Raw genomic sequence first — 18,172 nt, 5'->3', positions numbered from 1 at the left:
GACACACTGATAACAGCGGTCACCTGTGCAGAGGTCTAATGCTTTTATTGTTGCGTTTGTTTGTTGCTTGGTTTGGTTTAAGGTTGTGCTGGTATAATAATAATAACGTTTATTTCTATAGCGCTTTTCTCCTTGTAAAAATTGAGTAAAATGAACCTTGTTTGTCTTCATTTGGCTGTTTGTGGTGATGTTTGTGCTCATATAGGTACACTAGTGATAATAAACTCTGTTTCCATAGTGCTTTTCTAAACCATTCAGCAGGGGCTGGCTCAATTTGCGGCAGCGGCACCTAATTTGCGGCACCTAACTGTGGCACCTCGTGTGGCACCCCAGATGCCGCAGCTAGGTGCCGCTAGCAGTCGCAGCAGATGCCACTGGTTGCCAAGACGTGCCAGGAGGTGCCAGGAGGTGCCAGTGCTTGTGCCGCGGTTTGGCGGTTTTTAATATAGCCTACTCACAAAATTAATATATTACAAGGTGACAAAATTATCTGCAGCAGCGGAAAAATCCGCCGAAAAGGGGACACGAAGATGATATCAGCTTCCTCTCATCTCACTGTCTCTCCGCTGTGTGTGTATTCACAGGCTGTCAGCGCGCGCGCGCGCGCACACACACACACACACACACACACACACACACACACACACACACACACACACGCCTGTTGTCAGGTTTCAGCGCGGCAGCTGCGTTTTCTCAGTCACAACGAGCACAGAAGTGAGTCCACGTCCCCTGCATGTTGTAGAGTGGAGAGGAGTGAGAGAAATGACACTGGAGAGAAAGGAGATTTTTGAACTATTCGATTGTTAACAGAAAAAAAAAAAAAAAAAAAACAAGCCAAAAAGGAAAGAAAAACATAAAATGTTCTGTTCTATATATGTTGATTTAAAAAAAAATTAGTTTCTTAATCGGAAAAAACTGACTGATGGGGAGACCGCAGATACTGCAGTTTTTGAGCCCTGGTGTAAATATTCCTGTTTTTGATGACACAAATCTTTTTTGATAATCTTTGTAGATGCCCTTTTTTAGAAACAACACGTGGCTGTGTCAAAACACAAGTACCTTGACCAAAAAGGTGTAGGCTGAAGCTTTGCCTATCCTTCTTAAATTAACATCTTATGTCAACTCATTAAAAAAAAAAAAACAGGCTGTCAGCGCGCACACACACGCGCGCGCGCGCGCACACACACACACACACACACACACACACACACACACACACACAGCGGAGAGACAGTGAGATGAGAGCTGATATCCTCGTGTCCCCTTTTCGGCGAAATTGAGCTTGCTGTCTCTCAGTACAATACCATGCAATATAAGAAAACAAGTTAAAACATAATTTGCAGAAAATACAATTAAAATATGATATTTACACATCCATATACAAATGCATACACATACATACATATACATACACACATATACACACAAACATCCATCCATGTAGACGTGCACATACACATGAAGAACACACACCATGAAGACTTCAAACAGGTGAGTCAAAAACATTTCGTCTTCTCGCTGCTCTCGGTTGTTTGTGGCTGTGTTGTTTGCGTTTGGTCAAAATGAATGTGCATTGTTTGTTTGAATTTGACTTGTTGTGGTGATGTTTGTGCTCATATAGACACATTGATAACAGTGGTCACCTGTGCTTGTGGTCACCTGTGCAGTCTGATGCTTTGTTATTGCATTTGTTTGTTGCTTGGTTTGGTTTTAGGTTTTGCTGTTATAAAAAATAATAATAAACTTTATTTTTATAGGGCTTTCCTAACCCACACTTCACCATACAGTACCATACAATATAAGAAAACAAAGTAAAACTGTAGATGTAACACCGGTATGATTTAATTGTGCTGTTATACATTCACATCAAGTTCTGGCACTTTATTTTTATCCCGGCTTCTTGGCTTCAGGTGCACTTGCCTGGTTGTATATTATTAATGCTGCTATGTGTGTTTTTATGCGTGTATTTGTTTTGTAGTCTTAACGTGCTACCTTAAGACTAATATTCATTCATATTATCAAGCCGTCAGTCTCGATGTATTGCGCTCTGTGTCCTGTCACCTCCCGTCTTCCTTTAAATATTCTTGTTGTTTCTGGCCTTTCTGTTGACTGTCAGGTGTCTCCAGTGAAAATTCACAATGTAGAAATTAAATCTTCGCAATGGGAGTCCTGATAGATGTCGACCTATCATGGATTCCTCACACCAATAGATCAATAACTACTGTTTTTTTTTTGTGTGCCCCAGGTTTTTGGTGTGTCAGTAGGGAAGTGGTCATTTGCGGAGCACAGCTGAGCTAATAATGACTTTAGGGGTCCGGGGCTTTGTTGGGATGGTTGCTCATTTTGTCAGCTGGTAATCTTTGTTTTAATGCTTCCCAGTAAAAAATAAAAACGCCTACTTTGTTGTAATTCTGTTTCACAAAATAAAACTTTAGCAAGAGAGCAGTTTTTACTCCAGTTTAGGTACTTTTGAAAAGAGGCTCGCAGGCTTTTTAGATTACATGGAGCAATTTTAGGAGGATTTACATCCAAACAGTCGACCTGCCGGCACACAAAACACCATCAGCTTTGCTTTCTTGAGGCAGAAACATTCACTTTTCCTCCTGGAGTCTGTGTGGTCTTAAGGGTGTTTTAAACAACAGCAACTAATATGCATCCAGCCATGTTAGACTGTAATGTGAGTTAAGTCTTATAGCAAATATAAATTATTTTTAAAATATCATTGGTTTGAAATGGTGCTTGCTTGGTATCACAAGAATAATGAATGTTCAGTCCTAAAACAGCAATAAAAGAAGACTTTATTTATCCCATAAGAGTAAATTTACACATTACAGCAGAAGCAAAAGAAAAAATGGGGAAAAAGTGATTGAGTGATTAATAAATAAGACAATATGACTCTGCCTCCAATGCTATTGCTGTAGACATATATAATTTCGCAGGTCATTGCAATGTCTTTGCACTGAGGTTTTGATGCATCTATAGACTCTATACGTATTTGTAGTATTTTTATTGTACCTCAATACTATTATAAACAATATTTTCTTATTTTTATGTAATGACATGACAAGTTCCAAGATAGCGCACTATTCATATCTTAAAGTTTTAGAGCATATTTCTTCTCCACGTGAAAAAAGACACGGTGCGTTTAAATGAATCACCACAAGATGGCGGAGTCTCACCGTGCAATGAGGACTGAGCGGCTCCTTTATCTCCAACCGCAGGAGGCCATGTGGTCCTGAGGAGAGAAGAAAGCACAGGAGTCGATCATCTTATTTTATTCTCCTCTTATAAAATCTTAATCAATCGCAAATTCTCTCATATTTAATTTCACATTTATTCATGACTTCGGGAATTGAATTAAAAAACACATACAAACAATAAATTTCGTATTTTCCGTTTCTAATCTGTACACCGGGATTTCTGCAAACAGCAGCTGAAGAACCGATCCGCGCGCAACGCCCACCGGGTCTTCCTTTTAAGCAGCGCGCTCCACGTCAGGGGGAAAAGGCCAGTGGCTTCCAGAGCAGCATCTCTTTGTCTCCCACCTCCACTTTGAAACAGGACCACGGCTTGGCAAGACCTGAAAGGCGTCATGTGACTCTGCATCGGCTCTCAGTTGTGGCAAGATAACCACGCAACGAGAGAGAGAGAGAGGGAGAGAGAGAGAGAGTTGAGGAGGAGCTTGCAGCGATAAGATTCACTCCACGCGCCATCAGCATCAAAAACTTGCAGCCTACCCATCCATCCTCATCTCTCTCCAGCGCGCAACACGCACACAAACACACACACTGGCGTTTTAATTAGTCTTCTTCGCCCCCCTCCCCCGTTGGAAGGTGCACAGGTGCATCCCGCGGTTAATACTCGCTCTCTGCTTAGTTGATTATGGTCACAACCCCCGCGGTGCCAAGGTGGAGTCACCGCGCGTATCTCGGATCGGTGCGCTCCTCCAGGGGCTGGGATGCGCACCGGGCACCTCTCGCTTCCTGTCGGGTTTCGGGTCTGCGCAGGAGTCAAGCGCTGCCCCAGGGCGCCGAGGCAGGAGGACCCAGTCGACCCGGAGCAGGATGCCGGTGATGAGAGGGCTGCTGGCCCCGCAAAACACCTTCCTGGACACCATCGCCACCCGCTTCGATGGCACCCGTGAGTAACAAACGCGCCGACGGACGTGATTTAATCCGCCTCGTGCAAACCGCGTGTTTGCTCAAAACATGCATGAAAGAAAAAAAGAATACAATATGCAAACCATACATATCTTGATTTACATCAGGAACATTGCATGGATTTTCTCTAAGATGCAACTTTAATGCAAGTTTAAAAGGATGCTCACTCTGCGTAATAGATTAAAGGAATAGTCTGTTAATTTTCTCAGTGTGCACCTGCCTGCACAAGAAGAGGTCATGCTTTCAGATGATGGGCTAAAAACAAAGCACAATCGAAATAATTGCTGTTTTAAGTCCTTCAAATGCACCATTAGCAGTATCCTGGTCTCCTGTTGCAGTGTGGTGATGACAGTAAATGTTTTCTAAAATATGCATGCTATTGAAGAGAGGTTTTGCCAGCTGTGATTTTGCTGTAGTTTTATGACCAAGGCTTCCTTCTGTTCCCTTTGTGCTCCACTGTGGCCATTGTGTTTCTCCTTTGCACACATATGCAGGCTTCACCCACTCTCACCAGAGAGGCTGCAGCTCAAACTCAAAGCTTTCACATCCCAAAAAAGCCTGGTTTAAGTCTGATCTCCATCTTTAAGCAGTAACAGTTGAATCAATGCTAAATAGAGAGAGAGGTAGGACACACAGAGCATTTTTTTCTTTTGGTGAGGGTGTCTTGTGAGCAGATGCGACGAGCAGCCCGTGTGTGTTTGGGCCCATGCTGGGTAGGTGGGCGGGTGAGAGATGCTTATATCGCATTCGGGCTGCTTGTCTCTCCTTCTGCGTTGATTATTCAGGGTGACGGGAGGGTGTGTGTGAGTCTGTGGAGTGGGGCGAGCCCCCCCCTAAACCAGTTATGTGTGACAGCATGATAGAGAAGATTATTCGACCATGCAGCGAGCAAGTCGCTCACAGGCAGATCCCCATCTCACTCAAGGTTTTTCCAAGTCCTCTCCTCTTCTAAGTACACTGATAAAAACACAGCGGCAGTAGCGCTCCCTGCTTTTGTCAACAGGACATTTAAATGCTCTGACTTTGAGAGGCAAAGTGGGTTGTTACTGTCTGAGTGAGGATGTGCTGTGAGGACATAAAGAGACAAATAGCTCCTCTTGTTCTTTATCCTTACACTCGTTTCCCTACTACAGGGATACTCAACTTGCTTTGCTAGGGGGCCCCCTGTTGCAAAATGACAGGAGATCGGGGGCCAGTCGTAGCGGCCTCGTTCATAATTCTAGGACTTTAGGACGTTTCTCAGATTTTAGGATGTGTCTTGGCTTTTATGACGATTGCAGGATTTTCCAATGTTTTGAGAATTTTAGAATGCGTCAGTATGATTCTAGGAGTTTAGGATCTTTTTAGGTAATTTCCAGGATTTTAGGACATTTCAAGGATTTCAGGATGTTTCTCAAATTTCAGGACATTTCTAGGATTTTGGGACAGTTTTACAATTTTAGCATGTCTCTGAGAAATGTGGCCCCGGGGGGCTGTAAGTCAAGTATCATTGGCCTGCTGCTATGCGCCATATGATCGAGAGTCTACAAATAATTAAGGTCTCAAACACTATAATCATGTAGACTGCCTAATTCAGAAGAAGTGCACATACACACACACGCATTCATCCAGCCCCTGTTCCCACGACCCTCACACACCCCTCACATATGCTTGCAGCTCAAATGGAAATGGTCATGTTCTGCACATTAGCTCTTATCACATCTAGAAGTGATCTTGCTATTTTTCCTTGAGTGGCTAAAAACACAGGCCTTTCGTTTGCCGAGGTGCTGATAATTACACATCTCCAGCAGCACATGTGCAGTCATTGTAATTAACTCGCATGGATGTCAAGATTTCATCGTGGCCTTTCTGCTTGTCAGAGGAGGTGGAGGAGGGAGGAGGGGGTGAAATGAGATGTTGTGGGGGTGGGGAGGGCTGGAGTGTGATGGGAGAAGCTGTTGGGAGGATGGGGGGGGGGGGGGGGGGGGGGGTTTAAATATAAATCCATTAGGGGGCTCGCTGTGACAAACATGCAGCTATGTGTTTTTAAATGGTGTGACATTAGTTCCTCATTAAATCAGACACTTGAATGAAGCCAGTTATGTGTGTGTCTGTGGAGGTGATGTAAGCTTTGTGTGTGTGTGTGTGTGTGTTTTAGGGAGAGGGCCTTTGTTGTGATTGTGAATCAAAGGCAATCATGATTACTTTAAAAAGCCACTCATCTCTGCCAGACTTCGTACCTAGAAGCACTTCATTTTCTCTTGTTGAAGACTATTAGCTGCCAGCGTTGGCATTGCATTTTGAAATGTCTCGGGCCCTTAAGTTTGCAGTTTAGTGAAAAGAAGACCGTTTTCATGCCACCATCAAATTGGACTAACAGCTCTCTCTCTCTGTGTGTGTGTGTGTGTGTGTGTGTGTGTGTGTGTGTGTGAGAGAGAGAGGGCTTTTGTTGTGATTGTGAATCAAAGGCAATCATGATTACTTTTGTGTGTGATGGTCCAGAGGGACGGGGGAGGGATGCTCTGCTGTGTTCTCCGCTGTGATTGGTTGTTAAGTCATTATTTGTCATACATGCGAGGCAATGCAAAAGTGTTGATTTTGACCACAGCCATGAAACTTTTTCAGCCATTATTGTGTGTTGATTAAAGGGATACTTCACAGATTTTCAACCAGCGTTGTATCAAAACAATGTGGGTAGTGTGTGTAGATGAACTCTGGTAAACTTCTCTCCGTCTAACCAGTGCATAGATATCCTTCCTCCTCCTCACAGCAAATTTTGCCTGATGATGTATTTTCATCATAAGGTGGAGGTTCGCTGGCTCTCGGACTGCTGCTCGAACATTCATTCATGCTTTAAACACTAATACCAGAGGGAGGTAACTGCCTTGGTGGTCTATAACCTGTGATGATGATGATGATGATAATAATATGGTGCCAGTAACAGTACATGCTGTATTGCAGTGTGATAATGTTGATGATGACAGGGTGGCAGTAACAGTACATATTGTACTCGTAGTATTTATAATGTTGATGATGACAGGGTGGCAGCAACGGTACATATTGTACTCGTAGTATTTATAATGTTGATGATGACAGGGTGGCAGTAACAGTACATATTTTACTTGTAGTATTGATGATGTTTATGGTGAAGGCGGCAATGATGACGAGTATGACGATGATGACTGTGATGATGATGATGATTATGGGGTGACAGTGACAGTACATATTGTACTCGTAGTTCTGATGACGATGACGGCGATTGGGTGAGAGTAACAGTACATATTGTACTTGTAGTATTGGCAATGATGATGGTGATGATTGGGTGACAGTAACAGTACATATTGTACTTGTAGTATTGGAGATGATGATGATGATGATTGAGTGACAGTATATTTTACTCGTAGTATTGACAACGATGACGATGATTGGGTGACAGTAACAGTACATATTGTACCTGTAGTATTGATGATGTTCATGATGATGACGGCAACGATGATGACGGTGATGTTGATGATTATGGGTTGACAGTAACAGAACATGTTGTACTTGTGGTATTGACAATGATGATGATGATCGGGTGACAGTAATAGTACATATTGTACTTTTGAATGATATTGCAGTATCTGCCTTATGATGTTGGTCCTGATGCTGCAGTATTGTGACTGTCATGACCTGTTGATGGTGATGAACCACATTGGAAATTGTTATGTTCTTAGATGTTTGTTTTATTTAACACTCACTGAATTATTAGAGGCTCGATGGAGTAAAGGTGGACACTTATTAATCTGCTCCCGTAGAGCCTGAATTTGCACGCGAAACTCTGTGTACAGATGAATGTCAACTGTTGTATGTGCTGCGTAATATTGTTTTTTTTTTTTTTTGTCATTTTGGTTTTTTTTTTTCAGAAAGGTGTTTATTTTATTTTACATGCATAGTTGCAGGTCTTCTACCTCTTGAGCAAAAGCATCCTTTTGCCTGTTTTCTCTGGTCATATAGAGCCAATTTAGTATGAAGTATGAAGTATTTGTGTCTCTTTACTGCACAGACAGCCATGTTTTATGTGAGGGCCCTCCTTATATATTGCAGCCACCGCACCAGCCATCATTATTTCTAATCCAAGGCGACGTAGGCGTGTTATGCAAGCGATAATGGAAAGGCGAGCCCCTTATACGTGGGAGCGGCCACGTATGAGGGATTTCTGGGAGGTGATAGGTGATGGATTTAAAATCTCCCGATGATCTGTGCAACTTTCTCAGAGTTATGTGATGCAATAACAGCTCTTGTAGCTCCTGCTGCATCATGAGGGAGCCAGTTCCTACTAACAAGCACACAGCCATAGCATCATGTGACCTAGAAAAGACTAAAAAGGGTTTGCATTGCAGTTTCCCAAAAATGGCTTATTCGAATCGCCTTAAATACCTCCACATGCAAGCGTAAAAACCTTCTTTGTGATAAATGGGAGTTTCTTCACAATTGTTTTCAATTGGGGTATTTTATATTCCCAATTTCAATTTGTGCAATTTGAGGGTTAATTGAAACCCGCCTAGGGAATAGACAAGTAGGAAAAGGAATTCATGAGTACTCAGGCTTTTGACATGCTAAAACTTTAGATACCAAACAGTAAAAATGGTCAGTTTAAAAGATTTGTTTTTTCTTTCTTACCCATCGCTTACACATTTTAACATCAGCCATGAATGAGTCATGTCATGTCATGGAACAAGTTTCAGCACTTTCTGTGGCTCAAACACAACACCCAAGTAGAGAAGGTGGAACGTGTGCTCATGTAACCCTCGTTGGCTTCATTGAAGGACAAAACGTCACACAGCAGAAAAAGAGGCTGCACAGTGAATTCTACAAGGTCTTCGATCGCTTGATGGAGACCTTGCTAATCTACTGAGGGGCCAGTCTGTTTCGATAAATGCTCAGGGGCTAGTGCATTTCATTGCTGGCTCTGCTCCTTTCAACCCCGAAAGTCGAGATGCACCAATCGAAGTCTTTGTCTCCTGCTGTTACTGAGTGCTAAACTGATAAAAGTGCTTTCTTTTTCCCAAATCTAAAATCAGTATACCCTGCTGAATCATTTATCTGTAAGGCTCTGTAAGGCTGGTGTGAGAGAATGAATTCAGCCTGGCAAAAATAATACATTTTTATAAAGACTTTACCCAAGAAACTGTATTTAATGTGCGTAAAGTCATAGCAGATACATGATTATAAGGTCTGCGCTCGTACTGTAATGATAAGTCAATTTATCAATCAACAGAAAATTAATCACAAACTATTTCAATAATCAGTCACTGAAGATATTTATCAAGAAAAAAAGCCAAACACTAGCTGCTCTTCAAATGTGAGGATTTGCTGCTTTTCTCTTTTCTTGCATGTCATAGTAAATTGAATATCTTTTTGCTGTTGGTTTGTTTTGTAGAATATGCAGTTGGAAGATGTCATCTTCAGGTTCGGGAAAATTTCCATTTTCGGATATTTTGTAGTCTAAATGAATCATGGATTAATTGTGGAAAAATGGTTAGTATGGTCATGAGAAACTTGGAAAAGTCATGGAAATGCTGTCATTTTGGTGATTTTTGAAGAAAACATGCTAATGTTTCAAAAAAAAAAAAAAAAAAAAAACCCCGCCCAAATATTTTCTTCAAAAATTGCATAAAAAATTGCCCAAATGTTTTCTTTAATGTTGTCTTTAAAAATTGCCAAAATAAAACATTTACTTTCTCTAAGAATCACCAAAATAAAAAAAGCCAAAAAATGTTTTCCGTAAAAGCAATGGTTTAAAAAATGATTTGACATGCCTCTCTCTTTTTGCATCTCCCCCTCCCCTCTCATAAATAACGAACAGTTCCATGGTTATATTTAGATATTAATATCTAATCCTGCTCTGAATTCATCATTTGTTAAGATAATATATATTTCAAAAAAGCTGTTATATAATCAAAAAGAACCAATAAGAAGTATCGGTTTTCAGTGAATGTGTGGTCTTTAAAAAATTGATGGAAAATCATAATCAGTAATTATTTATAAAAATGTGCATAACCCCTGAAAACAGTAATTGACAAATGAATCGATAATTAGAATAACTGTTTGTTGCAGTTCTGCTCTGAACAGATGGAGTGTCAGATCGTACCTGAAATCTTCCACACATTAGTGTTACAGTGAATGCTCACTCTCTCATCTGTGCAACATCCTAAAAGAGACTCATATCAGATGTTGTAGTATTTCACTGTAACAGTGAGATTACAGCAGGGATTCATATGATGGAGCAATGTATGAGGCATATGATAACACTGAAATCCTTTTATGCAGAGCTGCTTGCTACATCAGCAGATCACCAACACTACGAGTAAAAAGTAGCAGGTTAAAGGTTTGGATATGTTTCGATTTGACCTGAGAGTGATCATGTAGAGGTGCGTGACTGTTAACGAGGGCACACGCACACTTCCCTTAATGTGGACGTGAAGTGCTGCATCACGCTGCGGTTTAACATCACAGCTTCTGAATCACACTTGGAGAAAGGTTATTATTTATAGACCCCTCTTGTGACGAACGTTGTTGCCGACACCTCTCAGAACAGCATGAGAAGACGAACACACATACATTACACACACACCTTAAAAAATAGAGAATTTTGCAACTAACGGAGCACCCTGTAAATTTTCTGTTTGTTTTTGTTTTCCTCCTGCAATCAGTGGATTCATGCCGGGGTCTCATTAGAATCGTTATTTTGATTTTGTTAATATGTGAAAATTACAGTCTGGAGGAAACTGAAGGGAGCACGAGTCCTCTGAAGACTGATAAACCTCATGCATAGCTCAATCAATGCTCATTTGCTGCTGTGCTTCCTAGAAACAGGAACAGCTGTATGGGAACACAGGAGTCAATCGGTCCTATTAATTGAGTGGGTCTTGGCTTTGTCCTAATCAGGTTAGGGCCAGAGTCCTGCTCATCATGTGGACATGTGTGGATCTGAACAGGCTGCCACCAGCCTGCAGGCACACACTCCTCTTCATTTTTAATTTAAAAGGAGATATGGCTGCACAATTAATCAAAAATATTATCGAAATTGCATGGTGGCCAAGTGCAGTATCCAAATTGTAGGAGCTGCAATTTGTTGATAATGGTAAAATGAATCACAAATAAAGCATTGTGGTGCTACCGAGACGCAAAATCATATTCCAGACATAAGGGATCTTGTTCAGAATAATGGACGAACCGGGATGTCATACATTGGTTTATGGACTCCCATTATAAAGCTTTGAGTTTGGCATTTTCGCTGTCACAATTTTGTTTTATTTGAGTCAGTAGTGACCATATTTGGGCAAGAGGCTGGCACTGTGGAGCTGCGCGGGGTGGTAATAATAATAATAATAGTATTAATATTAACAATAGTAGCAATAATGATATTAATAATAAGTAAAAGCTTGGATTTATATGGCGCCTAAAAGAGACTCAACTCATGACGATCAACATAAAAACAAACATGTTGTAAACAACAGACATTTTGTCACTTAAAGCAGAACACCTTTAATGATGCCTAACTTTAAGCCTTAATATACTAAAACGGTGTAAATTATATAGAAATTCACATCCATTCAGTCATTACTGGAGAAATTAGCTATAGAGACCAAAACTGTTTTATGTACCAGGCTTTAAACATGTTTATTTCTGCTGTAAAGTTGGGCGTTTTTGTGTTTTTCTGTAGGCCTGGTTTCCACGTCAAAAAGCTGATGGGATTTTTCTATTAGATTTTGGATTAGAGCAGGAAGAGGTCACATAAAATCGCCACCACAATGAGGCTTTAAAGTTTTATTTGGCGTGGTGACGTTTTGTGGTCTCATTTAGTCAATTGTTAGCAGCTGTCTTTTTAAAGATACACAAAAGCTTCAAAGTTCACAGTGGGGTATTCACTTAAGGGTTCATAAAAAAAGAAAGTGTTTTATATCACAATAACAGTTGGCTGACATTGTCTCTAATCATAAGAAACTGATGTTTGTTAACGTTTTCTTTCTCTATAATTTTGGCAATTGTGCAATTCTTAAATTTCATTCCTAGTGGCACTTAAGAAGGTCTTTAAAAGTCTTAAATCTAACTTGCCTTAAACTGTAGGACCCTGAAAGGGCAAAAATGCATTTGCAGAGGAAGTCGGCTGTATTTTTGGTAAGTAATGATAAATCTCACTCTTTTTTGAGTACAAATTGCATGGCCATAACCCCTTATTTATCCAAGTCTCAGCTGGTGTCAGACCGTCTCCTTCCAGTTACTCTGATCCACCTACACTGTTTTAAGAATAGAATACAATTAAATCTGCTGGGAAGCTGATGTCTTTATGTCTCACATTGCCAATTCTGCACAAATGTCAGGATTTTATTAATAGATCCCAAAGCTGCAGCAAATGAATTATTAGAAAATCTAGAGAAGTGTTACCTGGACGGATAGAGCTAAGAGTTTTAAGACTTTAAAGATCTTCCTTCAGCCTCATCACACAGACTCCTCACTTTGCCCACGAAGTCCATTGTCTCCAGCCCCTGAGAAGTGAGGTATATTACATTCTGTCTCCCTTACAGCCGAGAGAACTCAAATGATCTCACACCCCTCATTTCTCACCGGCGTTTCCCTCCTTCAGTCGTTCATTAGTTGCCTCCCAGCCTCTTTTCTTGTTATTCACTTGATTTTGTGCATGCGTGTCTACGTGCATATGTGTAAGTGAGAAAATGAGTGTACACGGCTCTGGGCTGCAGGGAGAACGACTGTCACCACTTCCCCGACGCCTGTGTTTGTGTATCTGTGTGTGCATCTGTGCCCGTGTGTGTTTGACAGCACAGATTAGCGGTGAAGCATTGCCGTGTCTCAGGTGTGTGTTTCCCCCGTGGCGCTTTGTGCTTAAACCCCCTCCTGGCTGCTCGTCAGGCAGGAACAGATATAATGATGGGTTTAATAATTGCTTGGCTCCTCTCTCTCACCTTATGTAACTGGCAAACTACACCCATTATATTTTACACCAGATAAAAATAATATAGAGCTTTTAACATCAGATCTGAGTGACCACAAAGTCCAGTTTGTTTGATAAATGTAAACACTTCAAACTGCGCCCGGTCAGTTCATCAATCTGTGTACGAGTCCACTTTAGAAAGAACAGATTAACTTTATTGTTGTACAGGCGAATACAATGAAATTCAGTTGCACTGCCTGAGTGGGGCTCAAATAAATTAAAAACAGCATGAGATAAAATTAAAAAAAAAATAGTATTGTTAAGTAATATCTCACATGCATACCCATATATATAGCAGGCTATGACCATCGACGTCCATACATAAGAACCAAACGTCGCCAGCGTGCATCATCCATCTATATTGCTGTAGTTATGAGAGAAAAAAAAGTAAACAACCTAATCGAGCATTTATGTGTGTTGAAAAAAGTCAGAGAAAGACGAGGTCGTGGCTATGAAAAAGAAATGCCAACTGGGCACGCCAGTTTTGCAAGAAGAGCTTGAAGTATTATCGCACAGAGTATACTGGGCATTTCGGTGCAGTCTCTCTCCCTCTGTGCCTTGGGGCATGTCCGAAGCTGTAAAGAGTAGCATGAAAGTCAAGCTCTCACTCTGCAGCAAAATCTGGGGACCAAAACGTCCCCAGAAGTCGACTTGAAACAAACTCAGTCAACTGAGGGCATCCGACTGATGACTGAGGTCTCTGACTTTCAAGGAGCAGCCCTACTCATGAGTACTTTTCATGTGTACTCAGGTGCAGTTCACATCAGGTGTGAAAATCAGCTGTACCCAAACACGGAAGTGGTGCTATGTAAACGAGTAGCAGTCGGCGAGTAGAGTCTCAAAGGTGACGGTCTCCTTTTGTCTTAAGGATATGTTGACTGGGAACCATGAATCTGTTTACAAGTCTCTGCTAATCCATCCAGTAGATGCAGAGATATTTTACCCAAGTGACTCATCAAATCCTTCTTTAGACGTTTCCCACTAATCTGAAATAGTCAATCTATCGGTGGCACAAGAGTCATTAGGATTGCAGACAATGAATATTTGTACGAAATTTCACAGCAGTCAATGAAATATTTGCTGAGATATTTGAGCCTTGAGAAAAAGTGGTGACACCAGTGCAGCTAAAAAACAAGCTACTTTATTGAGTATAAATCAGGGTCGCAATGATCCAAGGGCAAAGGGGCTGTGTTATTCAGTGCCAAACTGTTAGCACTGCTATGAAATAAAGCTTATTTTTTTAAAAAGTGTTGAGACAGACTCCCATACATCCTCAGTGGGTTAATAATAATACTCTCAAATACTCAAAATCACTAAAGAAATGTTTGAACAGTCTGTTGTCGATGTTTTTGCAATAATACATAGAGTAGAGTGTTGCTATTTTGTGAGTTTTTTAGTTATTTCAATGGAGGATGAACTTCTTGATAAATGTTTTAGTGACAAATTGACCACGCTGACCACGGTTGTAAAATGCAGGTCTGGTGTGCACAGATGATGTATTACGCTGCTGTGTGAGTGAGTGGGAAACGGCCGATGTGAGCACAGTGAATGAGGCAAACGATAACGATCACAGCGGCCACATGTGGTCGCTTATCTAAATATAGTTCCACTGCCAGAGTTAATGACCGCACCACTGAAAGGAAATGTCATGATCATGATCACAACATAAAAACAGAGCAGTTTAAAGGGGGGGAAATACATGAGACGCGCTTTTATTTTGTGTAATTTGGATCATTAACCACAATGGCACCAACACTCATGGGATTAAACAAAAAAAAAACGGATTAATCAAAGCGTGAATCACTGCAGCTTATATTGGTACCTAATGTAGTGTGGTTGTGTTTGTACAGTAGCTCAGCCTGCAGGTCACAATCTGACTCTCGTTATCACCGCTGGGCAAAGAGGGGGAGAGAGAGAGAAAGAGGTGGGGGAGGAATGGATGTTGGAGGAGGAAAAGAGAGGGTAATATGTACGGATGGGCGGGTAATGAGGAAGCTAAAGGGATGTAATGAAGCTGTGTGGTGTGGCAGATATGATCAAAATGCAAAAAGGGAGGAAGACTGAAGGCAGAGAGGAAGGGAGAGGGATGGACAGATTGGGGTTTAATAATAATAGTAATAATAATAATAATAAATTTTATTTATAAAGCGCTTTTAAAATGAACTAAAAGACGCTGTACGGAAGTAAAAAGCAATATAAACAATTGCATAAAAAACCCAAACCTGAACAATCACACATTAAAAGCCTAAAGCTTAAGTACGAATATATCCTAGATGATGAGAGAAATAATAATTAAAAGTAAGAGACGGTTGATGGTAGATAAGATCCAAATTATATGATGTTAAACTGACGTGATAATGACAGATTACTAGAGATCCTCAGGCAGAGAGTTGCACAGCGAGCCCGGTCACTCTCCATCATTTGGACCCTTTCGGCTGATTTATTTGTCACATTATCAGCAACAGACTACAAGTCATTTTTTGTTGGAGGCTGGTGACATGAAGCCACAAAACTGATGCCTTACACTTGCCGCTGTGGACGGGCATGATGCGCTATGAATAATATACGCAGTGAAGCGTCTATTAATCATATGCACCATTTCCCACATATTCATTTATTCATGGCGGCCCACCACAAATGCTCGGCCGCCTCTTATTGATTTCATTTTTTTGAAGCTGGACAGTTCATTAGGAGTGCTGTTGGAATACTACTAATAATGCACCACACTCTCAGAGTGCAGAGAGTACTCTGTGTACAGGTGGAGCAACAGAACATCAGGTGCAGTGAAAGTGAAACCCAGTCGTTAAATGCACTGGGTCTAACCGGATTGTCAGATCAATTAATTATTAATTTTAACATTAAATCAATAGTAATGTAGATCTACTGACTAAGTGAGTAAAGGTAGGTATTAAAACAAGTATAACTGTCCGATAAGTTTTGAAAAGTATATCATTTAACTGTAATGAAACCATTAAAATCAGGAAAAAACACCATATAACGCTATATTGTCTCATATCTCGATATATTATCTTTATATTGCCCAGCCCTAGTTGCAGTTTGGCCTTTTGTTCACACAACCACGGCATTTTGGGGGTCTGGAAATGCAAACTTTTGAAACAGCGTTCCAGAGCGTAATCTAAACGCAACCCCTTCTGTCGCCGTGTAAACTGGCGATGTGCGGTTCCCGTGAGAATGGTGACGTCATGGCGGCGCTTTGCTGCAAAATGATTTTAATGCGTGCTTTCAGAGATACTGCAGAACTACAGATTTTTAATTAACCTTTCAGAATAAAAGCCTGAGTGACCACAAAAAAAATAATAATGTTTTTTAAAGCATTAATCTGTTTCATTTGTACTTTAGTAGGAGACAGTTTAGAACAAGTACACATAATATGAGCTGCCACTTAAATCTGGCAAAACACGGGTAAAAAAAAAAAAAAAAAAAAGAACAGATTTGCAAAGAAAAACAATCTAATAGCGGCTCTGTGTGCCCTTTCCATGACACCGCAGCGGGTGCAGGGGTCTATTAAAGCTGGAGCTCAAATTCATCTGCTTCCAATTGCAACATATTGCTTTAGAGCGGTCTAATGCAGCCTCTGTCGCTTCGGCTTCATCACTTTCATTTACTGCTATTACAGTCTGGGGCTCAGTCCCTCTCGTCCTGCACATTCATGTCTTTCGCTTTCCTCATTTCTTACGCACATGGTGACATCCTCACTGACCACCTAGTTTGGTGTGTATTTCGAGCTTTGTCTGCTTCTTGGCCTGTCTACCCGTCTCTCTCTGCGTCTCTCTGTCTTCCTGCTTCGCCCGGCTGACCTGTCAGTTCACCTGGCCGCGGTATATTCTCCTCCTCACTTCAGCTGAAAAATTGCTCCAATTATGCTTTTGACAACGCTGGAGTAAAAAGCACTGCCGGCCTAAAATAAGCAACCGCACACAAACTTGACTGATCCCATGTGGAGAAAAGATGACAAAATTCAACTTGACATTTTGACACCCGTTTCCTCCGGCTCATTTCAAAGGCCCCTATAGCACTGCCGGGATACTTGGACCCGTTATAAGGTCTTTTGATTGGCAGCAGACGTGTTATTCAGTATCATAACGTCTCTCCCTGCTGCTCTTTGATAAGTACTGTCAGACATTTGGAAATGCACTGTTACTTCATGTTCTCTATTTGTATAAAATGGTACTGAGAGCTGATGCAGGGAAGCTGACGAGACGGACAGATGTTTTTCACAGAACAAAAGGGAAAAAAGAGTTGGCCTCTTCAGAGGCGGGTGGTATGGACTTAAAATAATATCACAATATTTCAGTGGTAGCTTTGCGATAACGACATACTTGAAAAAAAAACTGATTTTAAAAAAAAATTCTATATTTCTTATATATTATGTTTTATTATTATATATATATTTTCTAACAATATTTTTCTTGAAGTTTCAGCTGCACATAAAAACGCACATCAATATACAAATGCACATCCACTCATACAGTTATACATTCCCACGACAAAAAATAAATAAATAAAATAAAATGAATAATAATAATAATAATATTAATAATAATAATTATGATAATAATAATAAGAGGTTGCAAATCAAGATTAGATATAATGATAAATAAATAAAATAATAATGAAATAGAATAGTAATATAACAAACATCAAACAAATAAAATAAAATGAAAAATATTTCACTATTATTTTTAAAACAACTGCCACAAAAGAAGTGTTAAAGATTTAAACAACATTAGGGCCCTTTAACTCATCATCTGTACAGAGTACGCCACCCCCTGTCCTTTAACCCTCGATTCACATAAGAAACCCACGTTTTTTAGATTAATTGATGGATTGCACAAACTTTATTTAAACACTTTTCTGCTCATGTGGACCGTCAAACTTGCAGAAATTGCAAAGACGTAACATGCGCCAGTGATTTTAATTAATATGTTAAACACAAAGTTAAAACTGTCACTAGCAAAATGTGTCCCAGAACTGGGAGTGCATAATAATTTTGGCCTTAACTATTTTACAAAGA

General features: G+C 40.5%; 1 protein-coding gene across 1 annotated transcript in view; it reads left to right on the top strand.

The window, feature by feature from the left end:
• The first annotated feature begins 3,912 nt into the window (after positions 1-3,912).
• kcnh3 (potassium voltage-gated channel, subfamily H (eag-related), member 3) overlaps positions 3,913-18,172 on the top strand; it is a 161,127-nt gene continuing 146,867 nt past the window's right edge. The window contains 1 exon segment of the mRNA XM_042495056.1: positions 3,913-4,143. Coding sequence (XP_042350990.1) covers positions 4,068-4,143 — 76 coding nt within the window. The 5' untranslated portion in view covers positions 3,913-4,067.

The sequence above is a fragment of the Plectropomus leopardus genome, chromosome 10 (genome assembly GCF_008729295.1).
Source record: "Plectropomus leopardus isolate mb chromosome 10, YSFRI_Pleo_2.0, whole genome shotgun sequence".
In the NCBI taxonomy this organism is placed as follows: Eukaryota; Metazoa; Chordata; class Actinopteri; order Perciformes; family Serranidae; genus Plectropomus; species Plectropomus leopardus.
This window is presented reverse-complemented; position numbering and strand designations above follow the sequence as displayed.